The 24,083-nt window shown below is 34.0% G+C and overlaps 2 protein-coding genes and 1 long non-coding RNA gene across 3 annotated transcripts; 1 reads left to right on the forward strand and 2 right to left on the reverse strand.

The window, feature by feature from the left end:
• Positions 1-810: 810 nt before the first annotated feature.
• LOC110910683 lies at positions 811-2,452 on the forward strand. The gene is made up of 4 exons (XR_002576388.2): positions 811-925; positions 1,149-1,318; positions 1,389-1,438; positions 1,990-2,452. It is a non-coding gene; the product is annotated as an uncharacterized LOC110910683 (long non-coding RNA).
• A 3,872-nt stretch (positions 2,453-6,324) lies between these two features.
• Positions 6,325-7,146, reverse strand: LOC110914395. Its single transcript, XM_022159189.1, has one exon. The coding sequence runs from the start codon at positions 7,144-7,146 to the stop codon at positions 6,325-6,327; it is 822 nt and encodes a 273-aa protein (XP_022014881.1).
• Positions 7,147-7,211: 65 nt separating this feature from the next.
• LOC110914392 lies at positions 7,212-23,744 on the reverse strand. Its single transcript, XM_035976165.1, has 10 exons — positions 23,558-23,744; positions 23,358-23,465; positions 23,181-23,264; positions 22,664-23,097; positions 22,397-22,537; positions 22,131-22,280; positions 21,608-22,028; positions 21,344-21,532; positions 8,019-8,725; positions 7,212-7,679 (listed from the first exon to the last, which is right to left on the reverse strand). Exons 1-10 carry the CDS (start codon positions 23,742-23,744, stop codon positions 7,212-7,214), a joined length of 2,889 nt encoding a protein of 962 aa, XP_035832058.1.
• Between the last annotated feature and the right edge of the window lie 339 nt (positions 23,745-24,083).

Genomic DNA, 24,083 nt, shown 5'->3' on the forward strand with positions numbered 1-24,083 from the left:
TCATTTATTATACGGGTTGAATAAATAATTAAATAATAAAAAATTATATTTTTAAGAACCTCGTATATTGTAATTTATATACCAAATAATAAAAAAGTTAAATCTTTAAAAACTCTATGTATTACACGAGTTGAATAAATGTAATTTTAGATTAATAGTATATTAAATAAATATAATTTTGGATTAATAGTGTATTAAATAAATATCATGGATCGATAACCGACGCTACAAATGTGACAAACAACACTACAAAAGGGAGGTGGATATGAAATACCGAGTATAAAGTTAACTGGATAGACTATAAAGAAAATGATCTAAAGTAGAATATATGGTATAAATATGGAGTAAAGTGAAATAACAAAGTAAAGAGTGCATGGTCTAAATATGGAAGAGTGAAATAAGTCGTTTTATACTTAAGATTTATGAATATATAAAAATCATTGAAATTAAACTAATAATATTTATCCATAAGATATTAAACTAATAATATTTAGTAGGAGACTTATCTTTAATATAAGATATTAAACTAAATAATATTTAGTAGCATGATTATCTATCTATACTATATAATAAAAGAAACCAATGGGAGGACATATGTCATTCATTGAAGCCATCAATTAAAATATAATTATAAAATTAAATCTATACTTATATATAAAAGAAACTAAATGGAGTACACCTGGCGTTAGAAGAGGCCTTCTTGAAGATTTTTTGGCGCCTAAACTAAAATCCCCCTTTTTTTCCTTTTCTCGTGGCGTTAGAAGAGGCCTTCCTGGATCCGGCCCGTTTTTTTTTTTCGTTTTTTAACCAACCCGTCTAACATTATTGATCTATTAAATCTTATGTTTCCTTTTCAATTTCAAACCCTAAATCTTCATCATCCATAAACGACGCTGCAGTACCTGCTTCACTTGATTTGTTCAAGGTAAGTTAAGTGTTTCCTCCCGTTTTTTGATATTTGATTGTGTAAGATTTCGATTTACCATTCCTTTGCTCATCGATTAAGGGCTCTAATGGCAGTTCTTTGTGGGTTTGTTGATTTTGTTGGTTGTTCTTAACTTTCAAAACATTAACGATGGTTCTTCACTTTCAGTTTGACTTTTTTTTCTTTGTGGGTTTTGATTTAGTTGGTTTTTTCATGTTTGCAGGGATTCATTTATGTCACAGATGTGAGTGACTTATTCTGAACCAACATCAAAGTGCGAAACACTGGCGAACTCATAAGAAGACCTGTGGAACGATTGATAGTTACACTACTTTGATTGTTTCAAGTGGTTTCAGAAGATGAACATCACAAGATATAAAGAAAAGACCCTAAGTCAGATTTCATGTTTATTTTACAGAAGTTGTTAAGGCTTTTATTAATTGTGTGAAATTTGTTTTTTAAGGTCCTAAGATTGAGAAGAAGAGTGGCTATGGTGGTGGGATGAGGCCTGAGGTAAATTTCAATGGATCTTAATATGAGTTGCTTTCAGACACAGTTACCGAACTGAAACAGTGGATCTGCAAACAAAAATCTTGATAGAGATTTTGTTTTTCTTTTTGATAAAATTTTGATTTTGCATTCAGAAATTAGTTTGACTATAGAAGATCAAATTTACATTTCTTATGCTTTTGCAAATACACCCTTGGTGCAACATGTAGAATTATGAATAACAGTAGCCTAATAGTTGTGGTTTGAAACCAAAGATTTTTATATACGTGCATTTAGCTACCATACTTCATTATTACTTGAACTGTCAAGAAGAGTCTGCCAGGTTAACCCGCAAACAGCTTTTGATTATTTTATAAATAGTTAATGTTCTAGGTATAAATTAAAGTAATAAAGTACTTTCTTTCTTTAGTTAGGGTGAAGGTTGTTCATTCAGTTAGTTTATGGTTTGGTCAGTTAACCATGCTTGGTGATGTTTATTAGTGCATTTGAATGTAAAACTTTTGTTGTCTGTTATGTTAATGTTGTTTGAGTTTGTATGTTTTTGTTAAATTTAGGAATCTCAAGACCATTGTTGAGTTCTTAGCCGATGAGCTTATCAACGCTGCCAAGGGCTCTTCAAACAGGTACCAATGTTGTCTCTAACCAACGTCACATTGGATCTCTTCTCTTTAATCTCCTAAATGACACCCTTCTTTAAAAAAGGATATCTAGCTCTCTGCTTCGGAAAATTGAATTGTTTGTTGTGTTGTTGGGTTCGTTTAACAATTCAGGTTATAAGTGTTCAAAATTGTGAAATGTGGGGCGTCTTTGTTGTATGCGCCTCAATTTCTACAATTTATAAAATAGTCGTTTTCCACTTGAGGCTGAAGGAGAAGAAACTAGAACAACTGTCTCTTGAGTGGAGCGAGGATGACAAAAGACTTAGCAATATTTTTAATGTTTTTTCTTTTTATATATAAGTATACAACAGCGTTGGTGTTTTTTTTCATCTGAATACGAAGAATAAATTAAAGATTACTAATTTGACTCACATGTTATTTCTTAATTTCAGTCCATATAAAATATTCCATATTCACAATTTATTGAGACAGGCTTCTTATTATGTTTTCAATCTGCTGAATGGCCTGAGGATTCCGAAAGTGAAGAATTCAAAATTATAGGTTCTCATATATTAATATTCAAAATTATTTGTAAGCTTGATCTTTTAATGTATATGCATTATAATTGTAATTTTACATTTAGGTACTAATAGTTTAAAATCACATTCTAGGGTATTAACTTTTCATTTTGTAACGTTTAGAGGTATTAACGTTATTTGTAAGTTTAAAATCACATTCTATTAGTACCCAAGTATGTTATTTTGTACAAACCACAGGGACTAACTATGTTAATACCCTAGAACTTAATACCTCCAAATGTTACAAAATGAAAAGTTAATACCCTAGAAGGTGATTTTAAACTATTAGTACCTAAGTATGTTATTTTGTGCAAACCACAGGGACTAACTATGTAATTAACTCCTTTTTTTATTTATACACTTATGTTTAAAGTAAATTAAATGGCGCAGCCCGTGTAGTACACGGGGTTTAACCTAGTTTAATATAAATTTAAACAATTCGTATAGAAGATAATCTAATATTTTAAAATATTTATCAGATTTCTAAATTATTTATCCTGAAATTAACAAAAGATGTACGCTAAATATAAATTAATATAATGTTAGATTTTATATTTTAGTGACAAGATATTCATATATTTTTATCAATAAAGCTAAAAGCACGATATTAGTTTCGTTATTTAGTAGAAGGTGATGGCTATGGAGTTATTATTATTATTATTATTATTATTTTTTTAAAATCAAGTCTTACACTTTGGATATTTATATGTATCGCAAAACGTCAACTTTTATATATAACCAAGAAGGGGACGAATAAATGAATAAAACCAAGTCATATGTATAAACCATTTGTCGAACTAATAAGAACCATCACCGTAATCACTCTATCCATCGTATATCGACTATATCCGTTAGTTTTTTTTAAAGATATACATTTTTATTAGATTCATTCAACCCATGTGATAAACAAGGTTTTTTAAATATATAACATTTTTATATTTTACTATACAAAATTACATTTATGCAACTCGTGTAATACACGGGGTTTTTAAAAATATAACTCTTTTTTATTATGTAGTATATAAAATTAGATTTATTTAATCCATATAATACATAGAGTTTATAAAAATATAACTTTTTATTGTTTGGTATATAAAATTACATGTGCTCAACCTGTATAACACATGAGTTTCATAAAAATTTAACTTTTTTTTTTCATTATTTTATATATAAAATTAAATTTACTCAACCCGTACAATATACGGGGTTCTTAAAAATACAACATTATTATTTAATATATAAAATTACATCTATTCAACCCATGTAATAAATGAGATTTTTAAATATATATTGTTTTATTTTTTGATATATAAAATTATATTTATCCAACTCGTGTAATAAACAAAGGATATATATATATATATATATATATTATTTGGTATATAAAATTATATTTATTCAACCCGTGTAATACACAGGGTTCTAACTTAGTAATTAATTAGAAGAAATTAAAATAAAAAATAATTATCTATAAGAGATGACCTAATATAATGACAAGTGTCCCTAAAGTGGTTTCTTTTATTATATAGTACTAGCGGTAAGACCCGTGTGCAAACACGGGTCATTTCTTAGAAAACCACGCATAGCCCATATTGATAGAGAGTAAAAAAATAATTAGTGCAGACTTATAAAATAGATATACACTAATGGTCAATAGGTTTATTCAACAGCAATTCCATTATGTTGATAGCAAACTACTGTTGTCTGTTAACTGTTAAAAACTTCAGTTGCTTTCCAACAGACTTTCCTAAAAAATGTTATCCATTATCTCCAACAGAGCTTACTAGATGGATAGCTTAAAGTGAAACCACTGTTTCCAAAACCATCTGAGATACTATATTTTATTAACTTTAGATCGAAGACAATTCTTGCAATAAGAATGAGAAATATACGGTACTTGTAATTTAAATTCAAATAAAGTTATAACCAATTTTTGCAAATAAAGTTGACCAATTCCATTGATGATTGCTTAAAGTGAAACCACTGTTTTCAAAAAGTCTGTTTGACCAAAGTCAAACCACTGTTGGCAAAACTATGATTCTTAGTGGTTCAAAATCTGTTTGACTTTTGGTCAACATCTGTTTAACTGTTGGTCAACATCTGTTTGATTTTTGGTCAACAACTGTTTGACTTTTGGTAAACATCTGTTAGACTTTTGGTCAACATCTCTGTTGGACCCAGTATGGCCTTAACAACTTCTTTTTACGTAATATGGCAAGTGATTTCAGTATATGTGAAAAAGATGTGCGGAAATGGAAATCAGACTTTCAGAAACAAGACCTACAGAATTATCAAGTTTATATCACTTTGAAACAAAATAGTTTACAATGTGATTGTAAGATTATTATCTAATACAAATGAATCTTGAATTCTGTGGGTGAGAAGGGCAATGGAGTTTGTTTGGTGTGTATATGAATGATATGCTTCAAACTCAATTGTCTTCTGCTGGTTGGGCCTTCTATTTATAGAAGGCCGAGTACATGAATAAACAATAGTTTATTCATGCAATAAGTCCTATAAAGTAGCAATTTGACATATTCATTGAATCCAACGTTCAAGTTGCCTTTGTGATCATGATATCCAATAATGTCAGTTGCTTCGGTCATTGGTGGCAGGATAGAGTTGAGTTTTAGACAAGTGGGGTTTTCATCAGAATTTCTGATAAACCACTTCATCAGAAATTCTGGTGAACAATCATCAGAAAGTCTGATGATCAGAATCGTCAGAAACTGATGATATTTCATCAGAAATATCATCAGATCTATCAGAAATGACCTTCTCTGATAATCCAAATCAGCTCTTAATCAACTTGTGATTCTTTGAAGTAGATGCTATGCATTTCAGTTGTCCTATCTGATCTTCTTTTTCTTGTTGTGATCTTCAGGACTGTTATCCCTTCAAAGATCCAGTTGATTGAGATTTTCTTCAATACTTACAAATAAAGTTTCCTAACAATCTCATTTAGAATTCAACAGAGAGTAAAAAAATAATTAGTGCAGACTTATAAAATTGATATGCACTAATGGTCAATAGGTTTATTCAACATCAATTCCATTATGTTGATAGCAAACCACTGTTGTCTATTAAATGTTAAAAACTTCTGTTGCTTTCCAACAGACTTTACTAAGACCTGTCATCGATTATCTCCAAGAGAGCTTGCCAGATGATTAAATAGATAGTAACTATCAGATGTTAGTCGACCCATGTTAAAAAGGTCAGTCATTTGAAATTACAAAGGTCAGTAAACAGATATTAAGAGAATAATGTCATTAACAACATGTGTTCTCAAGATAAGCTTAATGCAGAGCAAGTATCAGATGCTTTCAAAAAGTTGTATTGCTTTCCAACAAACATTTCCTAACAACAGTTCCTTCATTATACCCAACAGACGTTGCCAGGTTGACAGATGTTTAGTATCATCATAGATTTTGTAAAACTTCCTTGTAAACCACATTAGTAATGGTTGTACAGACTCGTTTCTCTTTATCACAAATCAAAATTTTTAATCCCTTCCTACTTTTTACTCTAGATACAACAACATAGAGCTGGTCATGACTAAACATTGGACGTGGAAGATATAAACCAACACGCTCCAATGATTGTCCTTGACTTTTATTTATTGTCATAGCAAAACACAGTGAAAGTGGGAATTGTCTTCGAGAAATCTTCACTGGTATTCTTTTATCTGAAGGTGTCATCTTCAGACTTGAAATCAAAGTATGATGCCTATATTAGTCCCTGTGATAATTTTTGCTTCAATCACAACTTTTCCAAGCTTCATGATTTGTAAGCGTGTACCATTACACAATCCATTTGCCTGATCAATGTTTTTGAGTAACATCACCGGAGCACCAACTTTCAGTACTAATTTATGATTAGGTAAACCAGATAAACGGAGATTGTTTGACACATCAGGAGGAAACAACGCCATATTAAGCTCTGATTCTTCCTCCGATTGGCATAAACTATCTGAACTAAAATAAACCTTTTCTTCACCGGGCATACTCTCTAACAACTCTTTATTTATTGAATCCACTACTTCATTAGTTGGAGCAAGAATCGCTCTCTGTTGGAAATACGTTAAATCCCCCAAAAACTTATTCATGTCCGGATGTATATATGAAATGAGAGAAGAAATAGGATTGACTTGGTCATGAATAAGTAAATCATCTGGTATTTCAATATCAATCTCACCATCATTTTCTTCACCAAGCAGACCATCACCAAGCTTTAAAATCCATTGTCCAAATTCTTTTATTTCTTTCAAATCTGCTTCATGACAACCAACTCTTAATCTCATATTCTCAGTTAGCTTTAGTACTTTACAGTGCCGCCATATATAAGAAGAATTCAAAGAAGCATTGACTATCATTGTTCTGGTACCTTTAGGGATGACCAGAAGAATTTGTCTAAAATCACCTCCAAATAGAATGACCTTTCCCCTAAACGGCTTCGATTGCATATTCGGTTGACTGGAACGTGATATGTCTCTCATTGTTCTATCAAGAGCCTCGTAACAATACTTGTGAGTCATAGGTGCTTCATCCCAAATAATCAATGTTGCTCTTTTAATTAAATCACCTAACTCAGTATTAGGCTCTATCGAACATATTGAATTCTTGGAATTACAAACCTTGAATGAGCAGTTCTACCACCATCTAGCAAAAGTGAAACAATTCCACTGGATGCAACATTCAATACAACTTCACCTTTTGATCGTAATGCAGCTAAGAATGTCTTCCAAAGAAACGTCTTTCCAGTTCCACCATAACCATATACAAAAAACACACCTCCATCACCTTTTTCAATCGCTTCTATAACAATTTTATATATCCTTTCCTGTTCGGCAGTTAAACACTTTACATAACGATCATGTTCCCTTTGAAGAGCTAGTCTGTCATACGATAATTCTTTCATTATCAATCGATTGTTCGACGATGAAACATAATTGTCCGGAACACTTGGCATATCATCAAAATTTCTCACTGTACTTCCATTGGTAAGTAGCAACTTTTCAATTTCAGATAGATAGATATTTTCAAGTTCTTCCTGTTGAAGATCCAAATTCTAAACAAATGTTGAAAAAAGTATTAGTTTTTTCCCAATAACAGAGCTATTGCATAATTTTAATGTAATTGGATATAACTTTAATAAAATAATAACATTACTTGCAATACCAGTTATCTTTCTTTGCTGATACAGAATGTCTTCACATAACAGGGACTTCGTTTCCGACCAAAAAACATCAAGACGAGATATCGAATTTGACAGCAACAACATTACAAAAAAGGTCCTCAAGAAATCTCCGGTTAACCATGTGCTAGCTTCTTTGACAATATTAACATATTATTTATCATCATCCAACAGCCCCCGTGCAAAACATGCATCTTTAAATGTTTGAAAAACCTGCCCATCAACTGTTTTTATATCTTCAAAACAGGTTGGTCCCTTAATATGATTCAGCAAAATCCTTAGGTAATAACAATCACCAAGTGATGGTGGGACAGAATGTACCCTCCCAATTGATCCATACGGATGCTTTCTTCGATTCCATTCACGATTTTTAGCATTCCATACATAATATCCCGGAAACTGAACATACCTCAATGTCCTGGCAAATTCATCGACTTTATTACAATTCATCCACTCTGTAAACATTGTCATTTTCACAGTTGGATCAGTAACAATATCACACAAATTATCATGATCGTTATACACAATACTCTGACCATCTTCACAATGAAAAGGTATTACTTCAACAGCTGGATATCTATAATGTATATCATACATGAATATTCTCCAAGCAGCTTCACAAGCAGAGATATATCTACAATCAAGGTATGCTTTTATCTCATCTACAGCTACATTCTGTTCCGTATTATTCTTGGTGCTATTGGATTGAAAAACAGAAGCAGTGACTCTATCAGGCCCCTTATTAATATATTTAAACAAATATTTGATAGAACCTGACTGGTTGCACCATTCAACGTTAATGTGGCACTGATACTTTCTGAGCAGGAGAGCATTGTAAGGAACTACAAATCTATTATCAAGTGTCACACCATTCTTTACTACCGTATTACTTGTTTGACGGCGACGATAGACAAGATATCCTTCAGAATCAACACAAGTCTCATCTACATATTTTTGTAACATCCCAAAAACCGGGTTTGGTAATCAAACCTCGTTAATAGTAAAAACGGGTAAAATAACGTTAGTGGTAAAATTAACCCGGTGAATATTAGGATTTAAATAAATAAACCTAATATATAAAAAAAAGAGAAGGAGATAAATACTTTGAGAAAACAAAGTATTTAAAAATGACCGAGTTAACGGGACTTAAAATGTAACGGGTTATAGCTTCCCGAACCCATTAAATTAACTAGGAATAATTAACCTAGTTAATGAGGAGTAAATAAGTAATAAGCCGAAGACTTAAAAGTCTTAAATCCAACATCCGGATTAAAAAAAAATTTAAGACTTTTAAGTCTTCGGCTTATTACCCTTTTTCCAAACTTTGACCCGTTAGTGATTTTATCAAACAAACGTATTTGTTTGATCCCTATATCACATACACTTCTTCAAATTAATGTTATCTACCATTTTAGGTTCTAATAACAGGTTTATTACACAATTTAAACCGTTTTCGCTCGTATGCTTATTTTGACCCGTTAAGGGTATTTAAGCACTTTCGAGCCTAAAATCGCTTTCGATTGCTTCTAGCATTCCATCACCACATTTCTTATCCTATAATCTCCCACCACAACTGTATTTATGGTGGGTTTAATGTGGTGATCTATATAAACCAAATTTTACCTCTCTAATCATTATTTTACTGCAAAAACTCAAATAGTGCCGTTTGACTAATATAATACTTCTTTCAGCTTCTATACTTATTCTAAGTATTTACCTAATCATAAAACTCGTTTCCAAACAACCTCTAAGGGTTGTTTGTTCAATTTAGCCTACAAGGGCATTTTGGTCGATTTTGGTCCTTCTTTTACGACGAAGGACTCTCACCAATTCTTTGACTAAAATAGCACTTTTAACTACAACATAATTATGTGTACCTGGCTTGGATCAACATATTGACCCGTTTTAATACCTTGCCTTAGTAGCCGCTAAGTAATAGCGATGTCAACATTCAATCGGTATTTATTCCTGTAATCATGCAACTCGACAGAACATTAGCCGATATTGTCAAAGGGTGATATTTTCACCTTTTGACCCGTCTGGTCTATATGACCGTTTACTTTTGCGAGATGGATTTATTATTATCTCGTCTACATGACTTGTGCCGGTTTACACCGTACGGTCAATTTTACTTATAAAGCTATTTCTTGATTATTTTGACCCCCCTTTATATCTTACGCCATAAAGTGTCCTTCAAAACTAACGGTTATCGTCAACGAGTGACCACATTGCCGCTTTACCCTTATTAATTGTATTGATTTACCTTATAAGGTAATCATTCAAAACTCGTTACCTTATGACTAAATGACCTTATTAGCTCTTTTTAACTATTCAACATGGTTTATCATTGTTGTCTTTTGTTCCGAACCGCGCATGTCGGGTCGAAACATCATAAGTCGAATATGACTTTTGATTTCATAATCTATAAACCAATAGATATTAAATAAAAAGGTGTAAGCTTTAACTTACCTCGCATCCCGGATACGCCTTTCTTCTCGTGCTTGATTCGTTTGACCGCTTCTTTCCCAAGCCTCCACCTAGCTCGTTAGGCGTCAAACTATTGTCAACATTTACGAGGTGGTTAAATTAGTCACTAAGAATCACGACTATTCCACCTCACTTATTTTCTATGTCGAAACTTCTATTCGACTTTTTCATTAGTTAACTTAACTTATCAAAAGTTAACTACTTTAATCATTTACACAATTAAGTCTAGATTAACTTTACGCTTTGAATCCTTATCGGTTCATACTTCGCATAATTTGTCATATAATTCAAATATGTGTTTCACCCGAAATTTCCACATTTTAGCATTCATTTAGGCATTTTATCAAACACCTAATGGGCATAGTTTTACACATTTTCAAACTAGTTCATAACTAGTTATTTTTACCAAGGTTAACATCAAAATTCAACCCTCCATGTCTAGTGTTCATGAACTACACCTAGTACAAGTATCATGACATCAATATTCATCAATTTAACACTCTAATTGAAGTGTTCATCTTCTTGTCATAAAACCCACTTAGCACATACAAGGGAAATCATCAAATCCCTAGTTTTCAACACTAATTCATCAAGTTTTTCATCTAGGGTTTGTTTCCAAGCATAAATTCAACACATATCACTCACACACTCCCTTTTCATTCACGAATTTTGGTCATGAGTGTTCATAAGAAATTCTAAGACATCACCAAATTACAAAATTTAACATACCTTACGATCCCCTTGACTTGGTGATCGTTTATACGTGATCATGCATCCGATTTGAGCTACTTTTGCCCTCCAATTTGGTGAAATTGAGATGAGCTAGGGTTTACCCCTTTTTGGTCGCCCCTGATGATCGATCCACACACACATCTTGTGTGTGTGGTGTGTTTTTTTATTATATAAAACTTGTTTCCTTTTTAATGGTTTTTGTTGATGCATATTTTGTCTATCGCCTTCGTCAATCCGAGTCGTAGTGAAAAGCCGGAAGGAATCAAGTGCATATTGTCATATTTAGTTAGAAATGGCAAGGTGGCAAACTTGTAATTAGTGTGAACTTTCACTAAGTTGCCTTGACCATATAAATAGGAGATATGTCATGATTTTAGTAAGATTTTGGGGAGACTTTTAGAAGTGATTTAGAGAGGAGACTTGGAGAAGACTTTCTAGAGAGAGAAAGTAGAGAGAGAAAGTATTGTATTTGTGATTCTTGTACCGTACACGTCAAGTTTAGCAATGGAATCACATTAGTAGTACGTTATCGTGTGTTCGGTCACGTTCGTTCACGGATTCCGCACGTGAAACGTTCGTTACGCAATCGAACGGTGCCAAAACCGGTCCTACAAGTGGTATCAGAGCTAGGAGCTCGATTGCTTGATCAAACACGTCGTTCTCGTACAGATTTGAGCCGATTCAGATCCAATTTCGTCGATTTCTTCACTTTCTACTTGTTTCTTACGTTTTTTTACTGAAAAACGTCAAATTGAACAGGTAAATACGGTCCGTTTCGTCTGATTTTTGAATATGATGTGCGTTTAGACCCGATCTACAACCCTACCAAGTTTTAGCTCGAAACTCCAAGCCGTTTTGGAGAAATCTCGATTTTTCGGTCCGAATTCGCAGCTGTGGATCGCTTTTTGAACAGCTGGATCGCTTTTGTGACATTTTTCCAGGATCGCTCCAAATCTTCATGTGAACCGCTCGAAATTGATGTCTGGATCGCTCGTAATTAATCTTCTGAACCGCTCATATGTCATCACCTTAAACTTCTGAATCGCTTATTGGTAAACATCTGAACCGCTTATGTGTCAGATCGTGGATCGCTTATGTGTCGTCTTCTTCACGTGAGGTTCTGAAAAGGCAATACAGGTTGTTGACATTTGCAAAAGGTTGTCGGCTAAAGTGGTTATTGGAATAGGGTTCAAGTACATGTGAAAAGAACAGTTCTACCGCCCATTAAACACTGCCGTCCAAAGATTCCACCTACCCAATCATTTTGACTGGCCTGTTGTTGTTGTTTACTAGCCCACCGCCCAACCCACACTTTTGTCCACCGCCCCACTACTAGCCCACAACTGTTTTAAAGGCCAATCAAATCTTGCCGCCCAACCCATTGTCGGCCCACTAAACCCAAAAGCCACCGCCCACTATTTTGTTGTTTGTGCCGCCCAAACAATATCACCGCCCCATTACCCAATCACACAAATTTCACCGCCCAAAACCCAATTGATTAAGCCCACCGCCAAATTACCCAATCCACTTCACCGCTCAACTTTGCATTTAAGGCCCAATTTTTGAGTAGTATAGTGGACTGAAGGTGCTGCCATTTGAAGGTAAACACGTGTCGGGTTTGTTTTTGCGAAAAAATGGCAATGGTGTTTGATGAACAGGAGAACTATTATTTCGAAAGATTTAATGATTGGCATCACGGATTTCTAGATGAGGGTTATAGAAAAGTGAGCAAAGATGGATGGGCAAAAAGGTTCAAATATTTCGTGTGTCTGAAAGACGAAACGTTGGATGATCTTAAAGACAGATATAGTGTTTTATTGAGTTATATGAAAGATCATGAGATATACCCATCAAATGTTGAAAAATTGGAGAAGTTTGCAGATGCATTACCGATTGAATGGAGTAAATGTTTGAAGAATTTAAGGGAGAACTCAAATTTTTCAAAACTACCTCTAAATCAATTCATCAGCAAACTTCAAACTCATGAACTTGAAACCAGAAAGAAAAAGAAAGATTTGATCAAGGTTTTGGAATATAATGTGCTAGATCTAAGTTCAGATGTGATTGAAGAGATGCACCAAAGGGTTACTAAATGTATCAGGGCAAAACATGTGCTGAAATACGATTTCAAACGAGGTTGTTATATTGATAATAATGGAAATCCTTTTGATTTCGTTAAATTGTTTTGTGCAGGTACATTGATAGCAAAGGAAGAAGAAACTTCAAAAGCTGAAGAATCGGTGAAGAATGAAACAATGTGCTCAACATGCGATAACTTTAAGACTGACAATGACAAACTTGTGAGAGACATAGAAAGTTTGGCATTTGAAGTCAAAAAGTTGAAAGACGAGAAGCACGTTGCTGAAAACCAGATTCTTTCTCTGGAAAAAGATTGTGAGAAGTTGAAAGCAGAAAATGACAAACTGTTGATTGATTTTAACAGTTTGACTTTGAAATATCAAGAATTTGAGGGGCAAGTGAAAATTCTTGAAGATGGGAAAAATGTGTTTAGTAAAAACAACATTGAAAAACAAAAGATGATAAATTCCCATCTTCAGAAGATTGTCGAACTTGAAAAAGAAGGTGAAAGCGCTCAAAAGAGAATCAAAGAGTTAGTGAAAGAGCTTGAAAGCAAAAAGAAATCGTCAGAAGATGAGGATTTCTGGATAAAGCTTGAAAACAAAAACCTAAAAGCGAATGAATCAAAATTTCAGGAACAGATCAAAATTTTGACAAATGAAAAGTCTGTTCTTGAAAGTTTGAAGGTTGAGAATGACAATTCCATCAAGTCTCATCTTGAGAGAATATCTCAGCTTGAGGAAGAAGCTAAGAATTCCAGGACCAAGATAGATAAACTTGAGAAGAAATTGATCAGTTTTGCGACTAAATCTGACAAGTTGAATATTCCTTGTCCAAAACCGATCAATTCTGTTCCGATGAGTGAAAAGGCTACGAACTTTGACAAAGTCAAAGTCAAAGATTGTGATGATAAAACTGATGAGGAAAATGAGAATTTTTATTCAGCAGATGAGTCTGTGACAGAGTCTGATGATGAAAATGTTAAGAAAGAAAAACAAAAATTGTTTTTAAAGTTGAAAGAAAAATTTCAGAAAACTGTTCTGCAATCAACTGAAAAAGGTGAATGCTCTAAGCAAAAACCTGTGAAGAAGATTGTAAAACAGAATCAAAACTTTAAAAATGAAGGAAAAAACTCATCAGTACGATCATCCAATCAAAAGAAAAAATTACAAAAAATAGAAAATGAAAATTCAAAATTTGTTGTGTGCAGAACAAACCACAGTGCAAAAGTGTCAAAACCAGCACATTTGAGGAAGGAATATCACCAAGCCAGACAATGCTATGATCTGAGCATTTGGTGTGAAAAAGGTGGTAACTGGTATGATAACAGGGTGTGCTACAGCTGCGGATATCAGGGGCATATTGCTGTTAACTGCCAATACTGGAGTTATGAAACCAAGAGGTGCTATAATTGCAATATCAAAGGTCACATTGCCCGAGATTGCCCAAGAAGATCGAATGACAGATTGAGGGCTAATTCTCAGAAAATGGCAAAGAAGATACCAGTCGTTGTCAAGCCCAAAGAATTGAAAGTTTCGGGCCAAAACGTCAGAGAACAGAAGGTCAAAGAACCTAAAGTTCAAGAAACAAAAGTGAAGCTTTCTCAGGGGCAGAGAGATCGACTGAGGAAAAAGAGAAAGAAAGCGAGAGAATATCTCGAAAAGATTTTGTCCTCGGGTTCACTCGACAGATCGAAGAAGAGTGCTGATGAATCAATTTCCTCGGCTGCAAAGTCAAGCAAGATGAATTCTTCAGATACAAATCTGAGGACAAAAGAGGATAAGAAGAAGAAGAAAGTGAAGTTTTCACTTCCTGGCGATGAATTTGTTTCTTCGAAAACAAAGGAGCCACATGTCGGCAATGAATCTGACTCATTAAAGTCAGACAAGCCACATTCAGGCAATGATTCTGGTATGGTAAAACCAGAAGAGCCATGTGTTGAGGTAAAGGTCGAGAATTCTAGTTTAACAATGGATGAGAAAAATTTTCCACCATTGTTGAACAAGAATTCAAAATCACCCAAGGCTGGTCAGGCTTGGGTGAAACTATTCAAATAGAAAAAACCTGACTTGCCGGAGCTCCCAGGTTTGTAAGAGTGGAGCATGAATCGACATCTTTTTAAATCTGTGTTTGAAGATTTTGCAGGAATTGCCGGAGATCCCAAGATGGTATCGTGGATCATGAAGCGGCATCTTTCTTGAATTTTATTCGGTAACGTCAATCATGCAAACGGTAAAGATGTTTGGTTGTGTTTGTGAATGTTTTACAAGTGGTACAGAGGATTCTGGACTGCATATGGTAAATCAAGGACATTAACTTGTACTTGGATTTTCCTACTTTTGTGTAGAAAACAAGATGATGAAGTAACCCCGTACCTAAACTGTTTGGTAAACAAACTAAGTTTTCCGGAAAAGCCATTTTGATTAAAACAAACTTAAGTGTTTTGAAATCACAATGGGAAAATAGTTTGTTGTGAGGGGGAGTTCTGATTGTTTATGCCAGGTGGATAGAGAATTGAAGTGATTCTCATCAGGTTGTCAAGTTTGTACAGTTTGTTTCAAATTTTCCCAGAAAATCAAAATTGAAACATATTTTGATTTTAGGGGGAGAAAAATTTTAAAAAAATTAGAAAATTTGAAAATGTCAAAAACATTAAAAATTTAAAAATGAGTTTTGTTGTGAAAAAGAGGAAATGATAGTAAATCAGTGGACTATCACAGCATGCTAAAGAAATGTAATGTAAAATGTGATAAACGGTCTCACTGATGATGTGACGATAGGTTTTTGTACATTTAGTAGATTTATTCGGGATATAAACCTAAAATTTCAAACTTGTGAAATTCGTGGGGAACACTACTTGGATATATAGGTAACCCCTGAAATCTCGTTTGAAAGGTCTCGTATTCTGATATACTAGGTGTTTATACTCTGTGATGTCTGGGGTATTATTCCGGGACTTCTGCTGAACGGTAGTTCTGACCTAGTCCTTGGCTAATACTTTCCACAAAATGCTTGAAATATAGCATAAAGACCTCAGTTGATTAGACAATAAAATTGATAATCATCTGTTGTAGCTGAAAAGATCCTCTAAAGGGGACACACTGCTAAGTCGAAGCTGATATCTCTCTGCTGAACGGAAGTTCTGACCTGAGATCCCTCAGTTCTCGCATCTTTCCCCTAATTTATATACAGACATCATTGTAGTGTTCATACCTGTAAGACTGAATATTGGGATTCTGGATACGGGAGTATATTCAAGAGGTGGGACACATGAATTGAACTAAGTTCATAAAATACCTAAATAGTATCCTGAATAGATTGAAAATTGTATGAAAATTTAAGAGGACAACTATATCGTCAATCTACGTGAATCGTTTAGAACTTAAAACGATTAAAAGCTTAACGGTGCTTGTGTTATGTCTCAAAAACTGATATGATCCTCTTGCACAAACTCACAAAAAATATGTTTGTTTTGCATTTAAATTTCTGTCTTTGCATTTATGTTTCATATTTTAAAAAATCCAAAAAGATTTTCGACAACTGATGGTGAAGAGCTGATTTTCGAAATCTCAAAGGCTAAACTTGATGAACAGACAGGTTGGTTAAATCGTTTGAAATGTTTAAAATGATTCATTAGGTTGAATCAGTAATTGAAATGTTTCAAATTTGTGATCAGTGTTTAAATTGTAAAAATTCTCAAATGATTTGTTGATTCATTAAGTTGAAACACAACTTTATTTGTTTGTAATAGAGTGTTTGAGATGATGCAGATGATGAGCTGAACAGAGAGAAGCCAGGAGATAATTTCGATGGTGGTAACAAAATCCCAGACGACTATCCTAGCAGAGTGATAGGGGGAGTCTGATGAAGGTTATAGCCAAAGAAAGTTAGATCCAGGCAGAATTCTTGAAGAAGACCGAACTATATCCGAGAATGTCATGTTGAAGACTCTCACTGAAGATTCTGTCAACATTCAATCTGTTGATACGCAAAGCCAGGTGTCGATCCCAAAAGCACGGAAACTTGACGAAAGGGGGAGCCTGAAAAGTCTTAGAGAGAGAGAAAGACAAGTTGTTACGAGTTTCACTACGAGATTGACTACGACAATATCCAAGGGGGAGATTGTTGATGCATATTTTGTCTATCGCCTTCGTCAATCCGAGTCGTAGTGAAAAGCCGGAAGGAATCAAGTGCATATTGTCATATTTAGTTAGAAATGGCAAGGTGGCAAACTTGTAATTAGTGTGAACTTTCACTAAGTTGCCTTGACCATATAAATAGGAGATATGTCATGATTTTAGTAAGATTTTGGGGAGACTTTTAGAAGTGATTTAGAGAGGAGACTTGGAGAAGACTTTCTAGAGAGAGAAAGTAGAGAGAGAAAGTATTGTATTTGTGATTCTTGTACCGTACACGTCAAGTTTAGCAATGGAATCACATTAGTAGTACGTTATCGTGTGTTCGGTCACGTTCGTTCACGGATTCCGCACGTGAAACGTTCGTTACGCAATCGAACGGTGCCAAAACCGGTCCTACAGTTTTGGTCCCTCAAGTTTAATTTTAATTATTAGGGACTAGAACTCCATGTTTTATTACTTATTTACTCCTCATTAACTAGGTTAATTATTCCTAGTTAATTTAATGGGTTCGGGAAGCTATAACCCGTTACATTTTAAGTCCCGTTAACTCGGTCATTTTTAAATACTTTGTTTTCTCAAAGTATTTATCTCCTTCTCTTTTTTTTTTATGTATTAGGTTTAGTTATTTAAATCCTAATATTCGCTGGGTTAATTTTACCACTAACGTTATTTTACCCGTTTTTACTATTAACGAGGTTTGATTACCAAACCCGGTTTTTGGGATGTTACAAGTCTACCCCCCTTAAAGAGGTTTCGTCCCCGAAACCTTATTTACGTAGTTTTATGGTTTAATCAAACGAACCTAGTTTCGTTTTCAAGGCATCTGTTCCTTTTGGTCAAAAGTTTTCACTTTTATATTGACGCGTGCGTCTTTCATGTGCAAGGCCTCGAGGGCCGTTACTTTCAGCTTGTATCCATTATCTTTATTGATTATTTAATCCGGCGGTTAGACTTGTTAGTCACCGGTTACCTTATACCCCATCACCCGGGTTTACTATATTGCCGTAATCGGCCTTTTGCGTGTTTATGATTCCATATCTTGTAACTCACGTTATAACGTGGTTATATTCTATATCACTTTTGTGACTGTGATCTCATCTCGTCTTGTTTAAGTCTATTTCGACTTTTCACTATCGAAGTTCTTTCTTTCGAATGTATCGTCTCGCACCTAACGATGTTAAGACCCATACTCTTTGATATGTGTTATTTCCGAATTCGCCTTATAGTATTCATATTTGTTAAAACGTTATTCCTTACTAAAACTGAGTTTTAGTTTAACGTTTTTCTCTTTAACTATGTCAATTACTCATATCAAGGAAATTGACAACCCATAATTTATTGTTTTCCGTTCTCGTTTTACGCGGGGAACCGTAACAAGTCCCCTCACCTTACACTATTGACCCGTAGGTTCCTCCACTTAACCTCGTAGGCTATTTCCTTAAGCTTTCACCTCTTTAAGGCGAGACCCTTATGATCCCTTTGCTTCAATTCATGACCCGTGGGTCATTTTGGCCCCGTAGGCCTTTACACTAATTATTATCCCGTAGGTTATGATGATCCCGTAGATCATCTTTTATTCTAGTCTTTATTCAACTGTATATATATATATATATATATATATATATATATATATATATATGGTGTCAAGGCACCCTTTTTATGTCTAGAACGATTTACTTTTGGTTTTTGGATTTCATTTGACCTTGACCGTAGTCTAAGGTTTCATTTGTTTACTTTCGGACTATCTTTCCGACTTTACGACTTCTAACGTCATTTACACGTCGGTTTGTCCTACGCTTACCATTACCCGGTTCATACTTATACTCCTTTATGACCCATCACGTAGACTCATTAATGTTTCGCGCTTCCATTATTCAGTTTGCGCTTGCTTGCACTACCAAGTTTTTATACCTTATTTATCTCGTTTGACTTGTTCGTGTGAAATTTCATCACTTGTGAACATTAAACTCCATTCTTTATTCGACCCGTTCAACTTTAAAATAGTTGAGCGTAGTTATTAACATTTCTGTTTGCAAATTCTCATTGTCTTTTAGTCATGACTCATATTCCGAGTCTTTTGACTTTCTATTTCGCGTTCCCGTCTCTTGGTTTACGCATTCTTTCTAAATCCTACCCATCCATCGGGTATCTTTACCGTAGTCATTTTCAAATAACCATTCTTATATGGTTTTAGACGTTATTTTAATTTATTTGGTCGTCTTAGCGAAATCCGTCGCTTTTATTCGACCATGTCTTTTATTCTTTACGTGACCACTATTGGCGGCCCTATTAATTATGAGTGACGATTATCATCGTTATCCTTGCTTTACTATGACTAAAGTTAGCAACCTTGATTATCTTTTTCGTGTGGGCAACACCTTTGTTTTTATGACCCGACGGATCATCTATACTTTGGTTTTACTTGACCATTTTGTTTACCATGGCCCTTTCATCCAAGATAACTCATTTCCATGAATTTTCTTTTGATCATTCATTTGTATCATCATTTACATTTATCCTTGTCCCTCCTCTCGGGCTTGTTATCCTAATGTAATACGCTTCCGTCACCCGGCTGTGCGTTTACATTATTATCAACTATTTTGTTCATTTGTTTCATTTGGGTACTTTTTAATTTGTCCCATTCACCCCGTCCCTACTACATCGAATGTAAGTATGTCCATCATAAAAAGTTCATGACATCATGTGTTCACTACTTACTTGGCCAGGGTAAGCGATCAACACATGACACACATGACCTTTTCATAATTTCCGCACTACACCCCATGTAAGTGACGCCTCTAATCTTTCTATATTCTTGACTTTCATTGGCAACCATTTATTCAGTTACTATTTAACAGTTATTTGATTTACATGTTTCATTCATGAACATATATAATGTTTTTCCTTTTTATCAAACTAATATATAATCACATTTGTTAATGCGATTGCTTCTTTTCTCAATAGCATTAAATTGAGAGTTTTCCACTTGGATAATTACCCCAATCCAAGTTTCCATATGAACAAATCTTGTTATTCATTTGTTATTCATCATCGTGAATAACACATTTTCTATTAAATTTCTCTTGGAAATCAGGTTTTCTAAGTTCTATCATATGTGTATGCAACCGTCATTACTTACGTGTTTGTTGCATATTACTACTTGTGCAATTAAATTTAAAAGTGTGCATCTGATAATGCTTGCCCTAACGGGCTTTCTTGCCATTACTTATTTGCGATCGTTACGCGATTTAGGTCCTGGATGAGTATGCTCTTCTTGCCATATCTTGGACCGTTCCATCATCAAATCCACAATTCGTTCAACTCTCGCCGTCTTCAAACGCGAGTGTCCTTCAATTAAAACATTCACAAGAGTTAGTAATGTCAACTTCAATAATTGCCCGTATTATAATACAAGGCTTTTCTACTATATGCGTCAACGCGCGTATTTTCGTTGACTATATCAATCATTTTAATTGGGGTAACATGTATCACATGATAGCCCTATGTGTTGTTTGCAACACTTTAGCATGCTAAACTATTAACATACATGTACTTACCGGATTTGCGATCAAGCCTCGAACCGAACACGCTTTATTCTTTAACCTTGAGCTCTGATTACCAACTTGTAACACCCTTGCTACTATTTAAGGGTATTCGTAAATCTTACGTAATTAAACATGTAATTATAAATTCAAATACATTGAAAATACGAGTTTCATTAATCTTCTTTTTTTTTTACAGAATTAAATCTATACAACATAACATGTGTGAGTTCGTCATTTAACATAACAACGATACATAGTGCGGAAGCTTAATTCTTGATCGTGTTCGGTTCTTCGGTGAGCTTGATCTTTATCCGGGGCATCTTGGTATTCACCTACGATCAAAACCAACATAAAAGTTAGTTTTGATAGCTTAGATATAAGTCTAAACAATTTCTATGCAACGAATAATCAAACAAAATAATTTTTCCCAACTTTGATGTCTCCCGCGAGTCGCGAGAGACCCCTCTCAATTTGCCGCGTGTCGCGACGATTTTTTGGGAAACTTTTTTAGAACATTTTTGCTGAACCATACATGGACAAAGTGGGTTGTCTGTACCACATGGTCCATGAATCATAAATTGCTTGACAAGCTCATATAATTCAGGATCTCTTTCTTTATCTGGTATCTCAGCAGTAATAACACGATCAATATCAGATGCATTTGGAAATTTGCTTTCAGCACCCAAGAACAAACATATGTGAGCATGTGGGAGTCCACGCTTCTGAAATTCCACTGTATACATAACTGAAATTTTTGAACAGTGGGCTGTTAGATAAATATAATTAGTTGTTCAAAGTAAAAAATATAACTAAAGGGTACCTGCTTGTATATCACCAAAGAATTTATGTTTCTTGAAATCTTTTATAAGATGATCCAATTTACACTTGAATATTCTAGAGATAATATCCAGCCTGTCTTCAGCATTAAGAGCTTTATCGTGCAAACACCTGTAAATCTCAGGCCGGTTTGGATTACAAGTCACCGTTATGAATAAATCGGGATATCCAACAGACTTGCAAATTGCCATAGCATCCAAGTACTTTTGCATCATATATCTAGAACCACCAGTAAATGATGAAGGTAAAAGTATAGGTTTACCACAACTTGAGGCATTATTCTCTCCACTTTCAACAGTAGCATTCAAGGTCTTAAGATTTTGTACTCTAAGTTTAGGTTGTTGTGTCCTTATATAATTCAACCTGGCAGATTCTATCATCGTGTATCCATCAACCAAAAACTGCTGAAATAGTTTTTTCGCATTAACTAATAATGAAAACTGATTCTGTCTATCTTGAATTTTGTAACAAAAGAATTCTCTAATTGTAAGATTGGTTCTAAGTACCTCATCATCAATCGCAATCCCTCTATGTTTAATACCAACTCTATAATCATCTTCCGCATATGGGAAAATAAGTGGATATTGCAAAGCAAGGTAAGAGGGATGAAGCTCGTTAATTCTTTGAAGACCAACCGACTTCTTTCTAACAACGTCCTGTTTATCAAATGCTCCATCAAAATCACCATGTATTAACGCAACAATTTCTGATGCTGTTGGAAATTGTGAACTCTTCCATCCTTATCTCTTGTTCCAATAAGCTTCAAGCTTACATCTTGAAACTCATTTTCTTGAAAACAATCTCTTACCATTCTGAAGGATTGGACAAGAGGATTGCAAGAATCCAACATATCTTTAAGACCCTCTATGGTTGTACTATCAAGCTGGTTGTTTCTTGTAGTTTTGCATTCTATCTGAGAACTGCCATAAATATAAAATGTTAAAATTTACATTCATTTCAAATGATAATGAATGTAAATATACTGAAAAGCAAAATATATATTCTTAAATGCCACAATTATCATAAAGAAATTACTTACTGCTTTTTGACGATTTACAACTTCGTTTTGTGAATCATATATGTAAAGCTGGGGGAATTTAGGTTCTTCCCCATCGTCTGGAAGTAGACTACCCATTCGATGATAATTCTGACCTTGTAGTCTAAATTCATAAGGACCTTTACCTCTCTGATAACTTTTGTCAACCTTTCCACCAAGAGATGTGAAGGAAAACATCATGTTATATGCTCGAATATTATCCATGAAATTGCGAGACTGTGAGGTACGACTTTTATATAAATGACGTAGTAATGGAGGAGGTGTAGGCGGTCGTGGTAGCTCAACATCTCCATTTGAACAACAAAGAGAATATGATGTTTTGTTACGTTTTTGATTTCCCCTAAGCATTTCATCTTCCCATAACATTGCATCACATTTAGAACACACAAAGATGACATCTCCATGATCAATATAATCTACATACTTAGTAAATTTATAAGTCAACATAAGTTTTCTACATATTGAAAAGTTAACAGGAATTTACATTCGTATCTTATACCTTTAGAAATTCCATGAATCTTCTTAACCACAGAATCTGGTAACATCTCATCACTCATTTGTAATTCAATTTTAGATATTCCACCTATATTGAAGCTTATAAAATAAGATATATATATAACAATTCATAAAACCTAAGATTAAACAAATCTTTTGTTTCATAAAATTTAAAACATACAATTTGTAATATCTGATAACGGAGTCCTCTCAACAAAATTGGATATTTGCTTAGTACTTCCAAAAGGAGTGTGATGGACATTCCTTCTTTCGACATTGTTGGTTGAACCTTGTAAAATAGAACATATGTAAGGATTCCAAAAACATAACATATACATACATATTTCTTTTAAATTTTGTTTGTAAAACTATAACACATACCACTTGAAGTATTTGAAAATGGAATCCTTTCAACAGAATCAGATGTTGATGCAGGATGACAACCTCTGTTGTTTCTCTTTTGTTGAAGAACATACTTCCTTTTTTCTCTTTCTTCACCACAGATTTGACGTTGACTTGCTTGAAGGTGAACTTCATACTTACTTGAAATTGTGTTATCTGTATCCATAATTTAAAATACTTGAATGAAGAAGATAGTTGACCACTCAAGGAAAGAACTTTGAACATATTGTGAAAATTTTTTGAAATTACCAAAAAATATCTGAAGTAAGTATACCTTTTACTTCAGAAGATGAGTGAAACAAATTACTGCTAATATTTGGAGTAGCATAAGCAGGAAAATGATACACATTCCTTCTCTAAACATTGGTTGTTGAAACTTGTAAAATACGAAACATGTGTAAGGATTCCCAAAAGATAACATATAAATATATATATATTTCTTGTAAAATTTTGTTTACAAACCTACAAGACATACCACTTGGAGTGTTTAATAATGGAATACTTT

The sequence above is a fragment of the Helianthus annuus genome, chromosome 8 (assembly GCF_002127325.2).
Source record: "Helianthus annuus cultivar XRQ/B chromosome 8, HanXRQr2.0-SUNRISE, whole genome shotgun sequence".
Classification (NCBI taxonomy): domain Eukaryota; kingdom Viridiplantae; phylum Streptophyta; class Magnoliopsida; order Asterales; family Asteraceae; genus Helianthus; species Helianthus annuus.